Genomic DNA, 26,187 nt, shown 5'->3' with positions numbered 1-26,187 from the left:
AGAGCGTGAAAGGTTATGGGGAGACGACTCGGCACGTAAAGAATGACTGAGTGTTCTGTGAGTCGGTGGAGTTTTGTGTCTCAAACCAAAGAAAACTTGGGTTCCAGGAGGAAATAGACTGTGATAAGCTGATTAGATTGCCGGTGAATAAACAACAGTGAACATTGAAAGAAATCTTAATTTTCTGTGAGGTAAAAGTCCTTTAGATAAGCAATCGCATTATAGTTAACTATAGGAATTAAGACAAACAGGAAACTTAAAATCTGGCCACTGTAAACGATAAATTGGGGACTGGAAGATTTATTTCAAAGAACAAAAAAAAACCCAGAAAATGACAATAACCAACAGGCACAAAATATAAAAACAATTTTAAGTATTTCTGCAGTTGTGGGAAAGTACCCAAGAGAATGATCCCTTAGACGCAGAGATGGTGAAAATATAATGGGCAAAAGAAAATGAATACATTTTTCCATTAAACAACATTGCGCATCTTTCTTCACTGTCAAGGACACAAATTGGTGCAGAATAATTGATGTTGTGGCAAATGAGAAACATCTAAATAACGTTAATGAACTGAAAGTACTGGAGAAAGAAGGGCGACTAAAAGTTGATAAATCTCTTGGGTCCCTAAAGTCATAAAGGGGATGGCCGTTGATATATAATGAGTGCATTTGCGACAATTTTTCACATTTCCTGAGGATTGACTGCAGTGGCTGAAGCAGGACAGGAGTAAAATTGCACCAGCAAGCCTGATTACAATTATCAAGAGACTGGCAATAGATCAGTCACGTGGAAGGTTGTGGAGCACATTTGACAGTTTTAGCACCCCAGAGCTGTTAGCATGTCCAGGACCTGAGCATTTGTCACTGATAGTGCTGAAGTCGCTAATACGCCAAACAGTTCAGAAAGGAAACCATCAGCTGAAGACAGAAGTATCTGAATTTGCTGATGATACAAAAGGTGGGGAGGTAAACTATGAAGAGCACATGGCCTCTGTCCAGGAATATCAACTTTTCAGCAAGTGGTTAAGATGGCATGTAAGGTCTTGCATTGGCCAATAAGATTTTTTTACTTTGTTGGGAAGCATAGATTTGGGCGAAGGGAGGGGTCTTCAGGGTTTTGATGTTTAGAACATAAAAATCTACAGCACTTTACAGGCCCTTCGGCCCATAACGTGTTTCTATCGTTCATTCTGTTTCTTGCTGCGTGGATGTCTGTGAAGAGTACGAATTTCAGGTTCTATGCTTTATACATTCTGAGATATTAAATGAACCTTTGATCATTTCTTTGGTACAAACCCGCTGCTGCTTATAAAGAGTTAGTATGCTCCCTGCCCCATGATCGTGTGGGTTTCCTCCATGTGCTTTGGTTTCATTCCACAGGCCAAAGGTGTACTGGCTGGTAGGTTGATCGGCATTGTTAAACTGTCCCGTGATTAGGCTAGGGTTAAATCAGGAGTTGCCAGAAGGTCCTCTTTCACGCTGTATGGCAATAAATAAAAATAAATAATAAAAAGTGTTTTATGATAAGATCTTGATTTCCTAGTTCACGAGTTGCTGCTGATTAAAATCCAGTTCAACAAGGAAGCCTTGCAGCAGAATCTTAATGACATTGCAGTATTTTGTGCAAAATAAAAGCACGAACTGCTGGATGAAAGTGGGTCAGGCAGCGTCAGTGGAGGGACGTGACATTTTGGGTCATGATCCTTCACCTGGATTGAAGTGCATCCCCACCCTACCTTTCCGATCTAGATGTATTTTGTGTACCTCTGATGTCCTTGGCAAACAATTGATTGGATCAATTCCTAAAGAGGTGATACCAAATGGACAGAATGAGTAATTCTGCATATGGGAGGGTGAGTGACAGGTAGGTGCTGAAAGAGGATACCCTCTGCTTCAGCACCCTAGAACTGCACTTTTACAGTTTAAACATGGGGAGAGAAATTTCCTTCCTTTATAGATGATAACTAGGTGGAATTCTCTACCCTAGAAGGCTATGTGTGTATGCCTAGTCATAAAGTATAGTCAAGATCAAAATCAAATAAGGGAAAATCTGCAGATGCTGGAAATCTGAGGAACACACACAAAATTTTGGAGGAGCCCAGCAGGCATTTTGACCCAAAACATTGACTGTACCCTTTTCCATAGATGCCTGGCCGGCTGAGTTCCTCCAGCGTTGTGTGTGCGTGTACGCTGCTCAAGATCAATAGATTTTTCAGTAAATTTATGTTTGGGTAACCTTCAACCTAATGGCGCGAAAGTCAATTTCTTGAACTTCCCGTAATGGCTGCCCACCCACATCTCCTTCACCATTCCCTATTCCTGTTTCTCACTCTCACAAACTTCCAGCTTATTGCGTCACAATAACAACACACAATTCTTTTTAAACCAAGCATTGAAACTGCCAAAGATCACTACTAATCGCTATACCTGCACCAGCCAATCATGTGGCAGCAGGTCAATGCACAAAAGCATGCAGACATGGTCAAGAGGTTCAGTTGTTGTTCAGACCAAACATCAGAATGGGGAAGAAGCGTGATCTAATTAACTTTGACTATGGAATGATTGGTTGTGCCAGACAGGGTGGTTTGAGTACCTCAGAAACTGCTGATCTCTTGGAATTTTCATGCACAGAGCAAGGGTTCCCGACCTTTTTGATGCCATTGACCTGTACCATTATCCATAGACACCAGCTTGGAAACCCCTGCTCTAGAGTTTACGGAAAGTGGTCTGAAAAACAAAAAGAAACTTCCAGTGAGCAGCAGTTCTTTGGACGAAAATGCCTTGTTAATGAGAGAGTTCAGAGGAGAATGGCCAGAGTGGTTCCAGCTGACAGAAAGCTGCCAATATCTCAAATAATCGTGAATTACAAGAGTAGTGTGCAGAAGAGCACACAAGACATTGAACATTGATAATGTAGGATGCCGCTGGCACGTTTCCCTTGTTCGATGGCATGACAGACGGAGGAGTAAGCTGCGTGCCTACTGCTGAAGTCCAGGAGAGGAGACGCCAGAAGTGGTGCAGTGTGGTCGGTTGAGAGCTGGCCTCTCCCATCAGTGCTGCCCTCCAGTGTTCGATTAGTGGAATGACAGGCTGGATTGCATGAGTATGCCTTACGAGCCTGTGATTGAATAGTTTGAGGATGTGACTGAACACATTGATGAAGGTAGAGCAGTAGATGTAGTCCATATGGATTTCATAGTACTAATGGTAAGACTCTTGGCAGTGTGGAAGACCAGAGGGATCTTGGGGTCTGAGTCCATAGGACTGAAAGCTGCTGTGCATGTTGACTCTGTGGTTAAGAAGGCGTACAGTGCATTGGACTTCATCAATCATGGGACTGAGTTTAAGAGCCGAGAGGTAATATTGCAGCTATATAGGGACCCTGGTCAGACCCCACTTGGAGTACTGTGCTCAGTTCTGGTCACCTCACTACAGGAAGGATGTGAAAACCATAGAAAGGGTGCAGAGGAGATTTACAAGGATGTTGTCTGGACTGGGGGGCATGTCTTATGAGAACAGGTTGAGTGAACTCGGCCTTTTTTCCTCGGAGCAACGGAGGATGAGAGGTGACCTGAGAGAGGTGTACAAGATGATGAGAGTCATTGATCGTGTGGATAGACAGAGGCTTTTTCCCAGGGCTGAAATGGCTAGCACAAGAGGGCACAGGTTTAAGGTGCTTGGAAGTAGGTACAGAGATGTCAGGGGTAAGTTTTTTACGCAAAGACTGGTGAGTGCATGGAATGGGCTGCTGGCAACGGCCGTGGAGGCGGATACGATAGGGTCTTTTAAGAGGCTTTTGGATAGGTACATGGAGCTTAGAAAAATAGAGGGCTATGGGTAACCCTCAGTAATTTCTAAGGTAGGGGCATGTTCGGCACAGCTTTGTGGGCCGAAGGGCCTGTATTGTGCTGTAGGTTTTCTATGTTTCTAACTACACCGTCAGTTTGCAGGACATGCTACTCAGGGATGTGGACTAAGTTTTTTTGCATGACTGTGTGTGTTCGCTATTTTGAATGTGCTGCGTATGCTTTGCACCTTGGGCCCAGAGGAACGCCGCCTTTGGCCGGCTGTATTCATGTCTGGGTGAATGATAATTAAACTTGAATTTGACTTGATTTTGATTTGAATTAGATGGACTACGGCAGCAGAAGACCACGAGAAAAGTGGCCACTTTATTAGTACAGGAAGTATCTAATAAAGTGGCCACAAGTTGTAGCTCTGATTTGAGCTTTTAGATGGAAAACAGTGGAAATGGGCCAAAATGCTCTTAGCTGTATTACAGAATGAGATGTAATAGATATTGTAAATCTGTTACTCCTGTTTAGTGTAAATCTTCAACATCAATGAGTAACTTCACACTAAAGTATAATTAATTCCATTCAGATGTTTAAATCAACAATGGTACGGCAGAAATGGACCCATGTATTAAACAGATTGCTAACTGAAGATATCCTCACTGATTTGCGTCTTCTGCAGTTCGCTGTCCAGGACATTCTTACTTACTGACACTCTGCCTCAATTGCAAGTCGTATATTTAAAGAAAAAATGTTTTTTTTTTCATGAACTTGCGTTAGAGGAAAGATATCAGTGCTGCTTCATGTGAAGTAAGTTTTGGGGAGAGGAATTACGAAAGGTGCAATTTAAATGCAGCTTCATGGGCGCAAATCGCTGAAAAGGCAGTTTAAATGCTGGCCCAGATCGGAGGCGAGAGAAGATTCTGCTCTCTCTCTGTGCGATGGTCGCTCCTCTCTCTGGGTGTGCCGGTCTTTCGCTGTTTTGTTGTTTGGTCAACTTAAAACACCAGCCCAGATAGACTGAAAAGTTGGGATCCGGGGCGAGAGCCAATTCTGCTCGCTCTCCATGATGGTCATCTCCATGGCAATGAGGCTATGAAGATGGGCCCGGATATTGTGCTCCGTGCCTGCCAGAATGATGAACTGATACGCGAGGTTTCGGGCCTACTCCGGGCTGCCTGGGGTTCGGACCCGAAGACTCAATTTTGGTTCAGAATGTTGTTGTTCACTTCAATTGTTTGCATGATTTGTGTTTTTCTTTCTTTTTCCTTTAATTGGGTTCTTTCAGGTTTCTTGCTTTGCGGCTATCTGCGAGCAAGCAAATCTCAAGGTTGTATAATTTATGCATTCTTTGACAGTAAGTGTACTTGAACCTTGAAAGTTCAATATGGGCAAAGGTAATCTAGGCACTTCATCAACTGCAGATAGAAGAAGCCGTGAAAAGTTTACTCTTGAGTAACTTAAGAAATTGTGAAGAGTTTGGTCTCTATACAGAATAGTTCCAGGTGATGGGCTGGATAAATCCAACTCGATTTGGTTCATCAGCGTTTAAACACCGGAGGATTCAAAAGCTGACTGCTAAATAATAGTAATTACTAGCTTGCCAGCCCAAAAATAGCCGTTTACCAAACCGGCGTGGTGAAGTGGCAGTGCAATCGCTTCATAGCACCGGTGATCACTGATCAGGGTTTAATGCCCGCAGCCATCTGTAAAGAGCTTTATTCTTTCCGTGTGGCTGCATGAGTTTCTAATGGGAACTGCAGTTTGTTCCCATTTTCCAAATATGCACTGATAGTGATAATAGGTTGTGGGCACATGGGCACATTGTCGCCGGAAGAGTGGCAACACTTCCGGGTGCCCCTGCCCCTGCCGGCACAATCCTCAGACTGTGTTGGTTGTTGACGTAAATGCCTCCTTTCACCGTACGTTTCAGTGTACGTGAGACAGATAAAGCTAATCTTTAAGCCTAGTTCTGGAGAAGGATCATCGATCTAAAGTATCAACTCTGTTCCTCTTCCCACAGATATAATCCTAAGATTGGGCCAGAATTTGGCCATTTGGCCCATCTAGTCTCCTCTGCCATCTCATCCTGGCTGACCCATTTCCCTCTCTGCCTCTTAACTCCTGCCGTCCCCCCATATCCCTTCATGCCCTGACTGATCAAGAATCTATCAACCTCTGCCCTAAATACTCAATGAATTGGCCTCCACAGCCGCCTGTGGCAATGAATTTCACAGATACACCAGAATCTGGCTAAAGAAATTCCTCCTTATCTCCATCCTAAAAGGACAGCCCTCTATTCTGTGGCTGTGTCCTCTGGTTATACTCCCCCACCCTAGAACACATCCTCTCCTCATCCACTCTATCGAGGCCTTTCAGCATTCAATAGGTTTCAGTGAGATCCCCCCTCATTCTTCTGAATTCTGATGAGCACAGGCCCCAGGGTCATCAAATGCTCCTCGCATGACAAGCCTTTCAATCCTGGAATCATTTTCATGAACCTCCTTTCAACCCACGCCAACGTCAGCACATCCTTTCTCAGATCACGGGCCCAAAACTGCTCTCAATACACCAAGTGAGGCCTCACCAGTGCCTTAAAAAGCCTCAACGTTAGATCCGTTCTAGTGGACTAGATCTAGCATTCTAGTCCACTCAAAATGAATGCTAACATCACATTTGCCTTCCTCACCACTGAGTCAACTTTGGTAGAGACGCATCTCCTCCCCGTCATTAGTGCTTCCATCCCATCATCAGTTCCCCGTTCTGCCTTCTAAGAGATCGATATTTGCTTTTGCTACTCTATTTCCTTCGCACACTTAAAAAACATTACTACTGCCTTTTGTATTTTTGGCAAGCGTACTCCCTTTACATTTTCTCCCACTTCCCAATTTGTTTGTTTTTGCTGGCTGCTCGGGATTACGGCTGTGTATTGCAGTTGTGCTTTCCAACTAGCATCATTACCACTTTGGTTATCCACAAGTGCATCATTTTCCTCATCATTTGATCGAGAATTGAATTATTGAGCATTGTTTATCATCATTCCTGCTAATCTAATTTCTCAATCTGTTTGACTCATGGAACTGTGTAGCGGTTACTTTAAAGTAAACCAAAACTGCTCAGAGACTGAGCACTGTATGACACGCTCCTCAAATAATAAAGCTCTAAGTTGAAGAAAGTACATTCGATCCTTTATTCAGAAACCAGCAACGATGAGCAATCTTGTATCAATAAAAAGTAAACCTAAAGATACAATGAAGTAAGCGGTCTGAGCGCATTCAAATGCACTGAAGCGTTAGCGATCTTCGTGTACTTAAACGTTAGTGTTAAGCGATAAGCACTCACCAATGATTCTGCGATTGAAAGGCTTGTCATATGAGGAGCGTTTGGTGCCTCTGGGCCTCTGCTCACTGGAGTTCAGAAGAACGAGGGGTGACCTCATTGAAACCTTTCGAATGTTGAAAGGCATCGACGGAGTGGAGAGGATGGTTCCTGTGGTGGGTGACTCTAAGACCAGAGGACACAGCCTCAGAATAGAGGGGCGCACTTCGAGAATGGAGATAAGGAGGGATTTCTTTAGCCACAGAGTGGTGAATCTGTGGAATTCATTGCCACAGATGGCTGCGGAGGCCAATTCATTGGATATATTTAAGGTGGTGGCGTGTTGGGGAGGAAGCATTAAGAAGAGGGACGCCTCACGTCTTAATAAGCTGGTAAGGAAGGCGGGCTCTGTCGTGGGCAAAGTACTGGAGAGTTTAACATCGGTAGCTGAGCGAAGGGCGCTGAGTAGGCTACGGTCAATTATGGATAACTCTGAACATCCTCTACATAGCACCATCCAGAGACAGAGAAGCAGTTTCAGTGACAGGTTACTATCGATGCAATGCTCCTCAGACAGGATGAAGAGGTCAATACTCCCCAATGCCATTAGGCTTTACAATTCTACCACCAGGACTTAAGAACTTTTTAAAAGCTATTATTAATGCTTTTTGAGATGGTGATTTAGATGCATATCATATTTTTTTTTACTGAGTTAAGTATTGTATGTAATTAGTTTTGCTACAACAAGTGTATGGGACATTGGAAAAAAAGTTGAATTTCCCCATGGGGATGAATAAAGTATCTATCTATCTATCTATCTATCTATCTGATAGATAGGTTCTTGATTAGTCAGGGCATGAAGTGATGTGGGGAGAAGGCAGGAGATTGGGGCTGAGCGGGAAGATGGATCAGCCATGATGAAATGGGCCAAATGGCCTAATTCTGCTCCTATCTCTCACTGTCCTAACAAAAAATATCATTCCGGCTGCCTCTGGTTCCAACCTCAACTAAAACTGACTAAAGACAAAGTGTAAATACGTTAACTATATTCTTTGCTTCTACCGTGTCCCAACCCACGTGACCAATTACCTGTAATAAACATGCAACAGAAAATACAATGTAGACAAGACAGAAAGTAGATAAAAGGCTCCCACAAAATGCTTTAATTTAATTTCCTGATGGTGGTTATGGAATGTAATTCGATGCTCACAAATAAGGCAAAATGGTCAGATTGTAATCATGCTTCCCAAACAATCCTTGAGTGAATAGTAAATACTTGTACACTGCCTTGTTTAGCCTGATTTAATGGGGATGTTACATTGTTCACACTACTGGATAGAATATCTGGGTAAGACATTCCCTGACTATCAAATGTGGTTAATAATAAACAAAAATTCAGAATGAGAATCAATCTTTTTGGACTCAAACATTTCCATTTCGACCTGCTGATCATTACAATAAGACATAGGAGCAGAATTAGTCCAACTGGCCCACTGAGTCTGCTCCGCCATTCAATCATGTCTAATCCTATTTTTCTTAATCTCCTCCTCAACTCCAGTTCCCGGCCTTCTCACCGTAACCTTTGAGATGCCATGTCCAATCAAGAACCTATCTATCTCTGTCAATGACCCGGCCTCCACAGCTGCTTGTGGCAACAAATCCCACAAATTCACCACCCTCTGGCTAAAGAAATTTCTCCACATCTCTGTTTTGAAAGGGTGCCCCTCTCTCCTGAGGCTGTGCCCTAGACTTGTCCTAGACTCTCCCACCATGGGAAACATCCTTTCCACATCTACTCTGTCTAGGCCTTTCAATATTCGAAAGGTTTCAATGAGATCCTCCCTCATCCTTCTGAATTCCAGCGAGCACAGACTCAGAGCCATCAAACGTTCCTCGAATGATAACCCTTCCATTCCCAGAATCATCCTTGTGAATCTTCTCTGGACCCTCTGCAATGCCAGCACATATTTTATAAGACAAGGGCCCCAAAACTGTTCACAATACTCAAGGTGAGGCCTCAGCAGTGCCTTATAAAGCCTCAGCATCACATCCCTGCTCTTGTAATCTAGACATCTTGAAATGAATGCTAACATGGCATTTGCCTTCTTCACCACCGACTCAACCTGCAAGTTAACCTTCAGGGTGTTCTGCACAAGGACTCCCAAGTCCCTCTGCATCTCAGATTCCTGGATTTTCTCCCCGTTTAGAGAATTCCCTTCAGATTTTTTCCCTTCTTATCTTTGCTGTAATGGTCTGGAATGATCGTACCAGCAAACACAAGTGATTTGCAGTGTGACGACCATGGATGCTAATAAAATACTTTTTTAACCCTAGTTAGGGATCCGCTCTTCCTTAAACTGTCACTGGCCAAGTCGTGTAGGTAAAGTAACTGTGGAATGTAAGAAAAAGAGTGAGCCCACATTTACAACGTCAGATGGCAGCTCGTTCCACACTCCCACCACTCTCTGAGTGAAGAAGTTCCCCCTAAACCTTTCCCCTTTCACCCTAAAGCCATGTCCTCTCGTATTTATCTTTCCTAATCTAAGTGGAAAGAGCCTACTCGCATCTGCTCTGTCTATACCCCTCATAATTGTGTGAACCTCTATCAAATCGCCCCTCATTTTCCCCTATTAGGTTCAAGAATGGTTTAAAGCTTTGATTACTTTACGATAAATAGGAAGCTATAATTTTGTGTTTGTAAGACATTTCATTCACTGGAAACTGTATACTTAAGCAGACGTTTTATTGCTGAACTTGTCGTATGTAAAGTGAATCTGCTTTTTACCGTTAGATTCAGATTTTATTAATGAAGAATTGATCCTTCAACCAGGATCAATTTTTCTATAATTGTAAGTTTTTTTACACAGAGGGTTGTGAGTGCCTAGAATGACTTGCCAGGGATGGTGGTGGAGGCTAAAACGTTAGCGGTATTTAAGAGCCTCTTGGACAGGCACATGGATGAAAGAAAAATGGAGGGTTATCGGGTAGTGTGGGTTTAGTACTTTTTTTTTAAGGATTATATGGGTCAGCACAACATGGAGGGCTGAAGGGCCTGTACTGTGCTGTAGTGTTCTATGGTTCTATGTTCGTTGTGTAACTAAGGGAAGGTTGGTACTTTACGCGGCCTTGAATAAAAATATGGCAGCTGCTAAGTGGAGGAGCTGACCTCCAGAACAAAGAATAACCTGAAAACTTGTATAAAAATAAACATTGTAAGCTGTAGAACAGAAACCGCCTGCCAACTATTTGAGGAGTGGAGATAGTCTTCTCCTTGCAAGTACTTATGAACAGATCCACTCTTTTTGTTTTTTTGTTATAACATCTAGCGAAAGGTACATAACTGCCTCTTATCATCTTGATGTTGTGGTTGTTGTTGGCATTCGTCTGTCTCAAAGGACAATGGGTGATGATGATCACCATCACAAAACTGGGCGGAAGGTATGGAGATCCTGTCGGCAGTCATCAAAATCCCCCTCTCCACCTCACCGGTGTAGTCCAAAGGAAATCTTATGAAGCAATACGTCTGGCACCAGCTTGGCTGCAGGAGCTGCTGGAAGGATGTTCAATGACGTCCAGCCGCCTTAGGGGCTCCACTCCGGATCTGCTGTTTGGCTTTACTCCTGTAATCTTCATTTCTCCCGAGGCTGCCGACAAAGCAGTGGGGTTACTTACCCATAGCCGGGGATCTGGTTCATGAGTACCAGGGCGTGTCCACACACTGTGTCCGGGGGCCAGACCTCCTCCCCGTCCTCTGTAATTCGGCCCGAGTCCGAAAGGAGTTCAGTTTCCGTGTGTCATCAGTGAGGAGGCGATACCTGAGACTCGCTGTTGGAGAGGCTGTGTACTGGCAAGGAGGGACTTAGACATTCTGCTCTCCTTCTTGGAAGACTGCTAGCCAGCAGTGGAAGCTGAAAGTGAGAACGACAAGCACTACCCACTACACTACCACATCACAACCACTTGATACCTATCATCTTGTACACCGCTATTAATTCACCTCTCCTATTCATCCTCTCCAAAGAGAAAAGCACTAACTAGCTCAACCTTTCCTCATGAGACAAGTCAGCATGAGTGCAGGTAAATCTCATCTGCACTCTCTCAAAAGATTCCATATCCTTCCTACAATGAGGGAACAAGAACTGAACTGAACTGAAGTGTGGTCTAACCATGATTTTATAGAGCTGCAACAGAGCCTTATGATTGTTGAATATAAAAGGATTATCGTACACTGTGTTGCTAATGAGTAGGTTGAGGCCTTCATGTTTGAGCCAGTCCTTTTTCTGTGATGAAATGCATTGAGAGATTGGTTATGACTAGACTGAACTCCTGCCTCAGCACGGACCTGGACCCATTGCAATTTGCCTATCACCACAATGGGTCAATGGCAGACGCAATCTCAATGCCTCTCCACATGGCTTTAGACCACCTGGACAACACAAACCCCTACGTCGGGATGCTGTTCATCGACTATAGCTCAACATTTAATTCCCACAATCCTGATTGAGAAGTTGCAGAACCTGGGCCTCTGTACCTCCCTGTGCAATTGGATCCTTGACTTCCTAACCGGAAAACTGCAATCTATACGGATTGGTGATAACATATCCTCCTCATTGACAATCAACACTGGCGCACCTCAGGGATGTGTGCTTAGCCCACTGCTGTACTCTCTATATACACATGACTGTGTGGCTAGGCATAGCTCAAATACCAACTATAAATTTGCTGAGGAAACAACCATTGTTGGTAGAATCTCAGGTGGTGATGAAAGGGCGTACAGGAGTGAGATATGCCAACTAGTGGAGTGGTATCACAGCCAGAACCTGACACTCAATGTCAGTAAGACAAAAGAGCTGATTGTGGACTTCAGGAAGGGTAAGACGAAGGAACACATACCAATCCTCATGGAGGGATCAGAAGTGGAGAGAGCCAGCAGCTTCAAGTTCCTAGGTGTCAGGATCTCTGAGGATCTAACCTGGTCCCATCATATTGATGTGGTTATAAAGAAGACAAGACAGCGGCTATACTTTATCAGGAGTTTAAAGAGATTTGGCATGTCAACAAATACACTCAAAAACTTCTGTAGTTGTACCATGGAGAGCATTCTGACAGGCTGCATCATTGTCTGGTATGGAGGGGCTACTGCACAGGACCGAAAGAAGCTGCAGAAGGTTGTAAATCTAGTCAGCTCCATCTTGGGTACTAGCCTACAAAGTACCCAGGACATCTTCAGGAAGTGGTGTCTCAGAAAGGCAGCGTCCTTTATTAAGGACCTCCACTGCCCAGGGCATGTCCTTTTCTCACTGTTACCATCAGGTAGGGTGTACAGAAGCCTGAAGACACACACTCAGTCATTCAGGAACAAATTCTTCCCCTCTGCCATCCGATTCCTAAATGGACGTTGAATCTTTAGATACTATCTCACTTTTTATTATACAGTATTTCTGTTTTTTCACTTTTTTTAATCTATTCAATATATGTAATTGATTTACTTGTTTATTTATTGTTATTATTATTACTTTTCTCTCTCTGCTAGATTATGTATTGCATTGAACTGCTGCTGCTAAGTTAACAAATTTCACGTCACATGCCGGTGATAATAAACCTGATTCTGATTTCAATATGCACCCCCAATCCTTCTGATCCTGCTCTCTTTCTCTCTACCTCTCTAGGGCACAGCCTTCAACAATGCACACAATTTGACTTGAAACCTCTACAAATGCTGACTAACCCACTGGTTTCCCCTGTTACGTACCCATGGGTATCTTGTGACTGTGACATGACCATGATGTCATTGAGGCTCTGCTGGGCATGATGTAATGGTCTTGTGATGGTGGAGTGATGTAATTTTCCCGCCAGTGAGAGGTCATGTGATGGTTTTTTCAACAGGGTATAAAAGGAGAACTCCTCCCTGTAACGCAGGTCAGTTAGTGGCTTAATTCGTCAGTGACTCCGTTCTGCTGCGTATTTGATTTTATGACGCAGTTTCATTTTAAACTGGAGTTTTAGTTTGTACTATAAGAATCGTTGTGCCAGCAGTTCTGAAAATCGCTGCCAGGTAAAGTCCAGTCGGAGAGTGAAGAATTACCGAAATTCGAAAAACCCAAGGGATCGAGAAAAGTTGGTGTTGTCGGTGGTAAAACAGGTTCGATCTTATTTCATCTTCATACAAGGAGTTAGTAACCTGTGTCCAAGATAGCTCCTGCATTTTGAAAGCAGAAAGAGCTGGACGCAGCGTTTTGCCAAGGAAAGGTCAGCGCCTTTAAGCCGTTTTATTTCCTTCATCGTAAATCCTTCGGGCAAGGCATACTTCTGCTGGGATCAGCAGTAACGTCACATAAGAGAATTTATTACTTCAAGGTAAGTCTCTCCTAACTGACTGTGTAAATCATTTGGACTTTTGCATCTACTACTTTAAAGAACTGTGTTCGCATTTCTTGTTTAAGAACTGTTCGAGCTGCCGTATAGCAGCTGACTTCCGGTTAAGTTAGTCGTTTGTTTACTTTTGGGTTTTTTTTAGCAGTGTTTAATAAATGTTTTATTTGTTATAAAAAAACCTGTCTCAATTATATATTCATTGTTGCTGGATCATAACACCCCCAGTAACACATTATTTTGCCGCAGATCCAGCACCTGCAGTTTCATGTCTGCCTTTTACTTTGTGACTATTTTAAGACCATAAGACGTAGGAGAAGAACTGGGCCATTCAGCCCATCGTGTTTACTCTGTCATTCCATCATGGCTAATTTACTATCCCTTTAAACCCTATTCTCCTGCCTTCTTCATGCAACCTTTGACACTCTGACCAATCAAGAACCTATCAACCTCTGTTTTAAATATATCCAATGACTTAGCCATCACAGCCATCTGTGGCAATGAATTCCACAGATTCACCACCCTCTGGCTAAAATAATTGGTCCTCATCTCTGGACTTCCTCACTACAGGAAACATCCTCTTTATGCCCACTCTATCTAAGCCTTTCAATATTCGATAAGATTCAATAAGATGCCCCCTCATTCTTCTAAACTCCAATGAGTACAGACCCAGAGCCGCTCTATTTTCTCTGCAATTAACCTTCCTACTTTTGCCTCCAAGGTACTTTGTTCTGTTAAAGACTCCAAAAGTGACGGTTGTTTAAATACTAACATCGCTTTGTTATCCTTTTTCAGCTGGTGCTACAGAACCACGCTACAATGACGGAGGTGGAGCCCGTACTGGATTTTGCTACGTCGGGGCGGACAGGCCGAAGAAACGCTTTGCCTGACATCCTCGGCTCACCTGCGGGGGTCAGTCCGTCAGAACTCCCCATGAAACTGGCAGAATTATCCATAAATGCAGGTATGCCGATAATCCTGTGCTGTTTTCGGAGCACGGGAATTTAAGTCACCATGAGCACCAGCAGATAACTATTTTAAATGAACGCTCAATTGTTCAAGCAGAACAGATATCTCATCAAAACAGGGTGAGCACAGAGGAGCAGAATAAATCTTGTTCACGATAGGTTTCTCAAATTATCTCTCCATTTACTTCTGTACCATTAAGTTTATATCACAGACCATCCCGAGGTAAGAAAAATAGAGAGCTATAGGTAAGCCTAGGTAGATCAAAGGTAAGGACATGCACAGCTTTGTGGGCCGAAGGGCCTATATTGTGCTGTAGGTTTTCTATGTTTCTAAACAGGCTGCATATTTATAGATTTCTAGAAGTTGATTTTTTTTACTGTAAGTCAGAAAATGCGCAAAAGTCAGTGAATATTGTAATGACTGGCTTCAAAAGCACACAAGATTGATAAGAAATAATTAAATTACTAAAAAAACTGGAAGGAGGAAGGAATATAGAGAAAGGAAAGGATATAGGGAGAAGGGAGGGAGGGGTAACACGAGGGGGAGCTTCTTTACTCAGAGAGTGGTAGCTGTGTGGAACGAGCTTCCAGTAGAAGTGGTAGAGGCAGGTTCGATTTTGTCATTTTAAAAATAATTGGATAGGTATATGGACAGGAAAGGAATGGAGGGTTATGGGCTGAGTGCAGGTACGTGGGACTAGGTGAGAGTAAGCGTTCGGCATGGACTAGAAGGGCCAAGATGGCCTGTTTCCGTGCTGTAATCGTTATATGGTTATATGGATATACAGAGTAGGAGGGGGAGAGAGGGATAGAGAGAGAGAGAGAGAGATCATAAAGGGAGTAATATATAGAAAGAATGAGAGAATTCATTCTTCATTGAAGAAATTTTGGCACATTTGTCTGACCTTTAACCTCAATAATAATTTGGGAACTCATTGGCAAGTAGGGAGAATCCACAAATTGGGATGATCTGTATGAATTAGAGGCAAGTTATTCATATTCTTGAGTTGCAGTACACTCAAGTGGTTTAATGATGGTATTACTGCTAAAACTTCTTTTTCTCAACATTTCCCCAGGCACTGTTGCAGGGTGTAGCTTAATAGACAATAGGTGTCCGCTGATGGTCTATTCTTGTTAGATGAGCTACAAGAGGTATAGTTTCTATACTTAGCACATTCTCACCCATCACATATTAGAAGAATTGGCCTTGATTCTGCTGATTAGACCATGGTGATATAATTTCAGACAACTGCCTTTGCCTCATATTCTTCTCTACATTTGGCTAATGTCAACAGCAGGAAATTGTATATTTTTATTGTACCAATTACATACTACAATGTCTCACAGTACTTCGTAAGAACGTTGAATGTTCGATTTATGAGGAGGGGAATAATTATAAAACCAAAGTGTTGCTCTGTCAGAGCCAGTGTAAATTGTGAAGCATGTAATCGAGAGTCAGGTTTATTGCTGCTGATTTCAGTTGTGAAATTTGTTGTTTTGTGGCAGCAGTACAGTGAGGACAGAACAAATTACTACAATAAACATAAACGCACGGGAATAGCGAGGTAATGTTCATGAGCTCCTGGGCCATTCTTAGATTGAGTCGGCAGCTCCTCAGGTGTGTTGGTTGTTAAAGCAAACAACGCATTTCACTGTATGTTGTACGTGCAGGAAATAAATTAATCTGAATCTGTCAAAATATATACGGCATTGAAGGAGTAAACATAACAGACTCTGAAAATCCAAAGCAACGCAGACACACACACAGAATGCTAGAGGAACTCAATAGGTCAGGCAGCATCAACGGAGAGGAATAAAGAGTGGACTTTTTTTGTCCAGACGTTTCATCAGAAGAGGGTGTGTCCCGAATGGAGAGGATTCATCGTTAGGAACCCCCATTACCCAGGTCATGGCCTTGTTTTCTTTGCTGACCGTCAGTAAGGAGATACAGGAGTTTGAAGGCACGTTGAGGAACAGCTTCTTCCCCTCTGCCATCCGATTTTGAAATGGATATTGAACTCAATGATGCTACCTCAATACATTTTTAGTTCCTATTTTATCACTACTTATGTAGATTCTCTATTATATATATATTTACTGTAATTTACTATAATTCTGTTTTTCTTCTATTTTGTACTGCTGCTGCAAAAACAACAAGTTTCACCACATATGCTGGTGATACTAAATCTGATTCTGACGGATGCTTCCCTCTTGAGGCACCACCTTTTGAGGATGTCCTCAACGGTGGGGAGGCTTCAGGTACAAAGGTCCAGGTTTTGAAGCTCGTGGGTTAGTACTATCAAATTGTAGCTTGGGATGACTTTTTAAGTTGAGGGAGTGAAGAAGGGGGGGGCCAAGAGTTCTTTGGAAAGGCGGCACCTAATCAGTTCACACAGGCAGATAAATATTGGCTGGGCTGTTCAGTAATAGATTTAGATATTGTGTGACCACATAGAGAGGCTGGACTGTTCCTGTGCAATGACTCACCTTGAGAGATGTTTGTACTTTGATCATTGCTCATGTCAGAAAATAGCAAATGTGTGTCTGGACGGGCTACATGTTGACATTTCATTGAGTTGCAGCGCACTCAAGTGTTCAGGGATGGTATTACAGTTATCACCGCTTTTTCTTTTTCCCTCCGTTTTTATTTCTAACACTGACTTTTGCAGTGTGCTGTTTAATGGATATTAAGCGCCCACTACTCCTTGGTCCATCCTTGAGAGACGAGCTAAGACAGGGATCATACCTGGACAGTTTCTGTACTTGATAAATTCTCTTCTGTAATATGTAACAAGAATAAGCTATTTAATCCCTCAAATCTGCTTTCACATGCAGTGAGACCAGAATCAGGATCACAATGATCTGAAATAGGCCCATACCGACCAAAGTGCTATCCTGAACTAATCTGATTTGCCCCATACCCCTCTAAACCAGGGATTCCCAACCTCTTTTATGCCACGGGCGTCTACCATTAACCGACGGGTCTGTGGACCCCAGACTGGGAACCCCTGCTCGAATGTTTTCCTATTCTTATGATGAATTGAACTGCCTTAGCCAAACATAAAAGGACATGAGGCAAAACTTGCTTTTGCTGTTCTGAGGAAGGGTCTCAGCCCGAAACATCAACTGTTTGCTGAGTTCCTCCTGCATTTTATGTGTTCCTTTCTCGTGTTTATGAAAAACTTGTGTATTTATACTGTGGCAGTTACATAGTAATATATCTTCAGATGGTTCACTGGAACATCAAACATTGTTTAGTTGGGTTATTAAAAATACTAATAGATCCATAGATGTTAGACAAAGGAATCAAAGATTCAAAGCACACTTGGTATCATAAAACCATAGAACCATAGAACATTACAGCACAGAAACAGGCCTTTTGGCCCTTCTTGCCTGTGCCGAACCATTTTTCTGCCTAGTCCCACTGACCTGCACCTGGACCATATCCCTCCATACACCTCTCATCCATGTACCTGTCCAAGTTTTTCTTAAATGTTAAAAGTGAGCCCCGCATTTACCACTTCATTTGGCAGCTCATTCTACACTCCCACCACTCTCCGTGTGAAGAAGCCCCCTCCCTAATGTTCCCTTTAAACTTTTCCCCCTTCACCCTTAACCCATGTCCTCTGGTTTTTTTTCACTCAGTGGAAAAAGTCTGCTTGCATTCACTCTAACTATACCCATCATCATTTTATATACCTCTATCAAATCTCCCCTCATTCTTCTATGCTCCAGGGAATAAAGTCCTAACCTATTCAACCTTCCTCTGTAACTCAATTTCTGAAGTCCCGGCAACATGTAAACCTTTTCTGCACTCTTTCAACCTTATTAATATCCTTCCTGTAATTCGGTGACCAAAACTGCACACAGTACTCCAAATTCGGCCTCACCCATGCCTTATACAACCTCACCACAACATTCCAACTCCTATAATCAAAGTATGTGTATCATACACCTTGAAATTTGTCTGCTTACAGGAAGACACAATCTTAAGAGTTTTGAAAAGAGCAGGCATTTTAATCTGAGGAAGGAAAGAAGGCTGGCCAAGAGTGCTTTGGAAAAGTAATACTTAATAGATAAGACCATGAGACATAAGAGCAGAATTCAGCCACTCAGCCCATCGAATCTGCTCTACCATTCCATCAGGACTGATTTATTAAACCTCTCAACCCCATTGCCACCTTTGGCAATGAATTCCACAGCTTCACCACCCTCTGGCTAAAGAAATTCCTTCTCATCTCTGTTCTATAGTGTGATGTTTGGTAACTCCAGAAACTAACCGAAATAAAAACACTGGAGCTGGAATGTGATATGTCTGCTTCATATGCCCTCACATATGACGTAGTGGCATAACAACATATGCCATTCACATACTCTGTACAACCCATAATGAATTATGTAAAAAAAAATGCTTAATCAAACAGTACATTTACAATATTGTTCAGATATTACTGAAATAGCAAATACACTATACTCCTCCTGGCTTAGCAATAAACTCCAACTCTATATAGAATACATCTCAACTCACATATGTAACATATTGCTCTCTAGTCATTATATAATATAGAATATACATACAGTACAACTACTATATTGATATCATCAGCATAGTAAATTTTAAATTGTCTCAAAGATTTAGTCGCTGTGGAAGATTTCTTACTCTGATGGGATAATGTCTTTCCTAACAAGTGCATCAAGTTGTAGTTGTCACAGCCAGTCATGGCCCCACAATGTTGATCTTTCTGTTTTTACCATATTGGTTGTTGTATTTCACTGTTACAAATCTCATTCCCGCAGGAGTTATCTTTTCTCCAGTGTAAGCTCTTAGCTGGATATCAGCAGACTTCAGTTCAATATTTTTGAAACGCCATTCAAACTCATTTTGTGGAATCATTGAAACAGCCGAGCCAGTGTTCCATTCCATTTTAATTAACTTGCCATTCTACTTCTGGTGAAAGCCATTTTGCTTGTATCCTGTTTAGTTTTCACGTTTTAAATCTCAAGGTCACTCAGTCCTGTATCTCTCTCTCTCTCATCATTACCAGATTTTTCATCAACCGTACGCAGTTTAGTGTTCTTTTTGAAACTGCAATTTGACTTTTTTTTAAAAAACTTTTTCTCTTCCCTGTGCAGTTCATTTATTTTTGTCTGCTCGACATGCTCTTAGTACGTGTTCTACTTTGTTGCATTTTCTACGAGTTTCACCTTTAAATGCGTGAGCCCCTACCACAGCAGTAACCCGCCTTGTTCAGCCAGGCAGCTCACACTCACTTTCATCCCTGACTGCAACTCAGTTGGGTCTGTGGCTGCAGATTCCATCGATACAGTGATTTGAACTGCTCTTTTAAATGTGAGTTGTGCTTCAGTTAGGACCTGCTTTTGGATGCTCTCTTGTCCGATAACACAAACTAAACGATCCCTCAGTGCAACATTAAGCCCATTACTGAACTACCAGTGCTCAAACAATTTCTTCAGTTCAGCCACATAAACTGAAAAGTTACTCCCTTTTGATTCAGTTCATGAAATCTAAAGTATTCTGCAATCAACAATGGTTTCTGTTCTAAATGTTCCTGCATTACATTCACAATATCAGTACAGCTCATTTCGGCTGATTTGGTTGGAGCAGTTTATCTTCTAAGCAAACTATATGCTTTTCTACCTATTGCACTCAGCAAAACTGGCACTCATTTCTCTTTGGCTATTCTATTTGCTTTAAAATACCATTAGGTTAGAATCTCTGAGGATCTAACCTGGTCCCAACATATTGATGTAGTTACAAAGAAGGCAGGACAGCAGCTATACTTTATTGAGAGTTTGGGGGGCATTTCGCATGTCAACAAATACACTCAAAAAAAACTTCTGTAGTTGTACCGTGGAGGGCATTCTGACAGGCTGCATCACCGTCTGGTATGGAGGGGCTACTGCACGGGACCGAAAGAAGCTGCAGAAGGTTGTAAATCTAGTCAACTCCATCTTGGGCACTAGCCTACAAAGTACCCAGGACATCTTTAGGGAGGGGTGTCTCAGAAAGGCAGCGTCCATTATTAAGGACCTCCAGCACCCAGGGCATGCCCTTTTCTCACTGTTACCATCAGGTAGGAGGTACAGAAGCCTGAAGGCACACACTCTGTGATTCAGGAACAGCTTCTTTCCTTTTGCCATCCTATTCCTAAATGGACATTGAATCATTGGACACTACCTCACTTTTAAAAAAAATACAGTATTTCTGTTTTTGCACATTTTTAAAAATCTATTCAATCTACGTAGTTGATTTACTTGTTTATTATTTTATAATCTCTCCTAGATTATGTATTGCATTGAACTGTTGCTGCTAAATTAACAAATTTCACGTCACATGCTGGTGATAATAAACCTGATTCTGATTCAGCGTGTTCAGTACATGTCATCCAGTTACCTGTTGTGCAGTGGCACACATCTATCTTTTCAACACAGCCAGCCATTTCTGCCCTATCTATTTATTTGTTTGTTTGTTTATTATCACCCAGTACTCATTGTTTATGAACCCGTAGCTATTTTCTACCTGTTTTTTTTTTACCTGTTTTTTTTACTCAAGCATCTCTCTGCCCTTCCGAAGAAAAACTGTGCTGCGCTTCAGCAGGTGGGCAGTCATCTCTGGTTCATTTTAAAACCAACTCTCTGCCACTTTTAACTCCAGAAACTAATTGAAAGAAAAATGTAGGAGCCCGGACGTGTTTTGCCTGCTTCATCTATCTTTAATGATGTGCTCACATATGACATGCTGGCATAATAACAAATGCCATTCACGTACATCTAACCAATAGCCCATAATTAATTATGTAAACAAACCAAGAAACCTTAATCAAACAACACATTTACAACATTAGTCATATATTACTGAAATAAATATACTACATAAGGGACAGCCTTCTATTTTGAGGCTAGACTCCCCTACTATAGAAAACATCCTCTCTGTACCCACATCCATTCTATTGATGCCTTTCAACATCCAATTGGTTTCAATGAAATTTCCCATTGTTCTTCTAAATTCCCACGAACAATCAAACACTCAAACAGAACACCAAAAAGGCATAATTAAGGAATTTTACAGCAGGTGAATTAAAGCAGGAATGGAGTTAAGTGGAAAAGAACAACAAAAAATGCAGAAAACACTCAGCAGTCAGGCAGCATCAGTGAAGGAGGAACAGAGTGAATGTTTCAGGCTGACCATTTGCAGCATTTTCTATTTTTGTTGTAGAGCTGGGTGATTTTTGCAGAAGTAGAAAGAGCCCATTCTAGATACACCTGATTGTAATCTCAAGTATAGATCCATCCAAATGTAGCCCAAGAAGCAAATTTGACACCAAGATTGTGGATAACGTGGGCCAGGTTCTGGGAGGAAGGATTGAAAATAATCAGATAAAAATGCTGGAGAAACTCAGCAGGTCAAACAGCATCTATGGAAACGAAAAAATAGTCAACATTTTGGACCGAGACTCTTCTTCAAAGGAAGGGGGAAGACACCAGAGTAAAAAGGTGTGGGGGGGGGGGGGGGGGGGGGGGGAGAGGAAGGAGGGTAACTAGAAAGTGATAGGTGAAACCACATGGGTGGGAAAAGTAAAGGGCTGGAGAGGAAGGAATCTGATAAGAGAGGAGAGTGGACCATAGGAGAAAGGGAAAGAGGAGGAGATGGGGGACATGATAGGTAGGTGAAAAACTGTAAGAATCCAGAGGGGAATAGAAGAGGGGGGGGGGGGAGGGATTTTTTTTTGAGAAATCAATATTCATGCCATCAGATTTGAGGCTACTCAGACAGAATACAAGGTGTTGCTCCTCCACCCTGAGGATGGCCTCGTCTTGGTACAAGAGATGGCCATGGACTGACATGCCCGAAAGGGTATGGGAATTGGAAATTAAAATGTTTGGCCACCATGAAGTTTTGCTTTTGGTGGATGGTGTGGAGGTGCTTGAAGTGGTCACCCCAGTTTACGACAGGTCTCATCAATGTAGAGAACTGATACAGTAGATACCCCAGCAGATTTGCAGGCAATCTGGGGCTGTGAATAGAGGTGAGTGAGGAGTTGAATGGGCAGGTGTAACACAGGCCACTTCAAGGGATAAGTACTGGGAGGAAGATTAGTGGGGATTGAATCACAAGGGGGGGAGCAATTCCTGTGGAAAGCAGAGAGTGTGGGGGTAAAATGTGTTTGGCAGTAGGATCCCTATGGAGATGGCGGAAGTCACGGAGAATGAGGTTCCGGATGCGGAGGCTCATAGGGTGGTAGGGAAGGACATAAGTAATTCTATTTCGGATGCTGGATTTGCAACATCTGCACAATTTCCTGTGTTGAAAATAATCAAATTCGATACCTACAATTGATCTTGTATCAACTATAGTTTGCAGAAGGGTATCCAAATTCACTATAGAATTGTTTTATAACTTTACTCTGAAAAGTCCTGGTTCTACATTTTGGTTTCTGACTCCTAGCCAGCAAAAGTATTTTATGTTTGGCTCCCACAAGAATCCATAAATATTATGAAAACTTTGATTAAACCATCCTTGAACCATTCCAAATTATAAGGCGTACAACTTTAATCTTTCTTTGTAATTTAATCATTGAATTTTTCACAGCATTTTTTTTGTAAATCTCTTGCACATTTTCCAAAATTAGTATCTTTCCAGCGATTGAATGCCCAGATGAAAACATGGTATGTCACACTGAGGGCTGGAAAGGAAGGGGGGAAGATGCCAGAATAAGAGAGTGGTGGAAGAGGAAGGTGTACAAGATGTCAGGTGATAGATGAAGGCAGGTGAGGGTGAGGATAGGTGGGTGGGGGAGGGAGGGATGAAGTGAGAAGCTGAAAGGTGATTGGTGGGAAGAGATAAATGGCTGAAGAAGAAGAAATCTGATGGGAGAGGAGAGTGAACTATGGGCGAAAGGGAAGGAGTACGAGTCCTCAGTGAAGTGAAGGGGCAAGCGGGGAGCCAGAGTGGGGAATGGAAAAGAAGAGAGAGAAGGGGGAGGGGGAGAAATTACTGGAAATTAGAGAAACCATGGGTCTTTAACAATTTTGTGCTGCCTTGTCTATCTCAAGCTCATTCTGAAAATCGGCTTAGAAGATATTATAACAAAACATCTAATTTTCTTTGTTGTTTTTCTGTTGTGAATGAAGAAGGAGCAGAAGGCGCTCAGACACCTTCCACAGAGGTACCACCAGAATCAACAGAGAGTCCAGAGCTGAAAGATGCATCATAACATGCTGAAAGGAAGCCCTTACACTAAAGACAAAAAAGTGTTAATAAAAGCTTTAAATAAGTGATCTGAATACTGTCAGGATTCCTTGAAGCTACATGCCAAGTTCACCTGTGAGGACAGCACAACGATGGGTGGTGATAATGTATAGAAATGAACAAAAATAAATAATTCAATGTTACATCTTGAAAAGGAAGTGTGGAAGATGATCATGGAGGAAGATGGAGTCAGGAACTTAATCTTCAAGCTCAACTTTTAATGAACTATCACTTGGATTAAGATTTGGAGAACAATGGCATATCGTGTTTCAGTTGAATTGCAACCTGTCTCTTTGTGTTCTAGAGCAGATATTTTCCTTTTCTCCGTATAAATCCTGATATATCTGTCAAAGCAGCAATTAGATGTATACAACTGCTCCTAAATGTATGACAACCTGGTTTTAAAGTCTTCAAACCGCATTATGGTTTCCCAACCCTTCCCCCTCCCCCCGAGTGTAAAAAATGATTTAAAGATTTCAGCTGACATATCAAGAAGTCCATTTTGTATGCCTGCACTTGAGGTAGTTGAGACATTTTGAAATGTTCTTTTTTTTTGAAGTAACCATTGGGGCAAAATGTTATTTGTCTGATGTCTTCTATCTGGTGTTTCAAAGAGATAATAACTCATTGGGAAAAATCGCTGTCTAATTTTATCCTTTCATAAGTGTTTTTGCTTGTTAACCCAAATACTGCAATGTACCCGGGTGTTCCCAGGTTACAAATGATCTTACTTATGAAAATCTGAGCATTTTTAAGCAGGTAATAATAAAATATTTCATGGTGTTCATTAACAAACTGGATACAGTATATATTCCATTAATTTAATTATGGGTAATATTAAAGTGATTATTCAGTACAATTGAAGTATTACAGCAATTGTGTATACAGCAATACAACATGGGCAAATAGAGAACGCAGGGCTGTTCTGACTTGTGTTCTCAAGAACAAAAGCTCATATAACCCTGAGACTGCCTGTATTTAGCACATCCCTCTGCTATCTGCCACTTGGTTAGTACATCATATTCTTAAGCAGTTATACTTTCCTTCATCAACATGTTTGAACTATCTTTCAGCTACGTATCACTATGCAATAATTCAATTGTTGTTCCCCTCCGCACATTTGGCGGCAAACCTTGCTGTTTCTTTAGCCAAGCTGACTCTCAACCACGCACGGACGAGAAGTGTGCAAGGAGCCGGCCGGATTTGAACCGGGGACCGCTCACCCCCAAAGTCCGGTGCGGATGCCACTACACCCACCAGCCGGCTAAATAATTCACTCGGAGCTGGTAATATGAGGGAGATTTTAGAAGTGAGATTAGTAACCTATGTGGCAAATGATCACACAAGTTGTATTTCCTCCTGAGAGAAATCAAGTGAGTTGGTTTAAAATTTCTAAATCAAAATGATTGTTTGAATTGGGAGTTTGCTTTGCTCCAACAGAGTGTTTTTATTGGCAGTGAAAGGTTTACTTAAACTTCATTTGTCCTAATTTCCTTGCCTATTCCAGCTCTGAATCCGGCTAAGATTTACTTTGAGAGGGTGTGACTTCATGAGGAAACAGTGTGCTATGTCAAATTGCAGAATATTCAAATGGATTATAAAATGAGTTGGAACAGTACACAGTAAACATATCAGAACAGTGGGCCTTCCAACAGAAATTTAATAGCAAATTTATGATCAAAGTATGTTTATGTCACCATTTAGTACCTGAGATTCATTTCCTTGTTGGTAGATAGACTGGAAAGACATTGCTCGCTCTGCTGCGATGGTCACCTCCTGTTTCATGCACTGAGGTTATGAAGACTGCCCCGGCTGCTGTGCTCTGTGCCCACTAATATGACGGACTGATATTAAGGCTTTGGGCCTACTCCGGGGTTTGGATCTAAAGACTCATTTTAGTTCAGGATGTTGTTGGTTGCTTCTATTGCTTGCCTGACTTGTGTATTCCCAACCCCCCACCGGCCCTTTTCTTCACGCATCAGGTGTTGGTCATTACTTCTTTTAAAATTGGGTTCATTCAGGTTCCTTGTTTTGTGGCTACCCATAAGCAAACAAGTCTCAAGGTTGCTGTGTCATTTAAACATTATTTGATAATAAATGTACTTTGAAACTTTGAATTAATTAAAAAACTATACACAAACAAAATGGGCAATGAGCGTTCCAAAGACAACAAACTGTGCAAATACAAAAGAACAGGGATTTGACGACTGGTTCTTCGCTTGGTCCATAGAAGCGACGGTACGATTGTTGGTGACTGTAGACCCAGTTCCGGATCAGCAGGCTCTGGAACAGTAGGAACACAGGAACAGCTGGGATGTGGGTGCTTGGGTAGTAGGATCCTTCCTGTGTCTCCTCTTCACTTCAGCAGTCGCTCTTCTGGATGCCTCCAAATTCTTGGCTCCATCATAGACCAGCGGTCTCTGTCACAAGCCAGCTGCTGCCTACTCGTTGTCCTCAACATT

The 26,187-nt window shown here is 42.2% G+C and overlaps 1 protein-coding gene across 2 annotated transcripts in view; it reads left to right on the top strand.

Annotated features, from left to right (window-relative positions):
- The window catches only part of pkib (protein kinase (cAMP-dependent, catalytic) inhibitor beta), a 175,071-nt gene extending 150,551 nt beyond the window's left edge, over positions 1 to 24,520 (top strand). For both annotated transcript variants that reach the window (XM_073028516.1, XM_073028517.1), the window contains exons 3-4: positions 14,282 to 14,450; positions 23,608 to 24,520. In XM_073028516.1, coding sequence (XP_072884617.1) covers positions 14,306 to 14,450; positions 23,608 to 23,690 — 228 coding nt within the window. In that variant the 5' untranslated portion in view covers positions 14,282 to 14,305 and the 3' untranslated portion in view covers positions 23,691 to 24,520. The remainder of the gene's footprint in view (positions 1 to 14,281; positions 14,451 to 23,607) is intronic.
- Positions 24,521 to 26,187: the final 1,667 nt, after the last annotated feature.

The sequence above is a fragment of the Hemitrygon akajei genome, chromosome 24 (genome assembly GCF_048418815.1).
Source record: "Hemitrygon akajei chromosome 24, sHemAka1.3, whole genome shotgun sequence".
Taxonomy (NCBI): Eukaryota; Metazoa; Chordata; class Chondrichthyes; order Myliobatiformes; family Dasyatidae; genus Hemitrygon; species Hemitrygon akajei.
The sequence above is the reverse complement of the archived record's forward strand: the minus strand, read 5'-3'. Positions and strand labels throughout refer to the sequence as shown.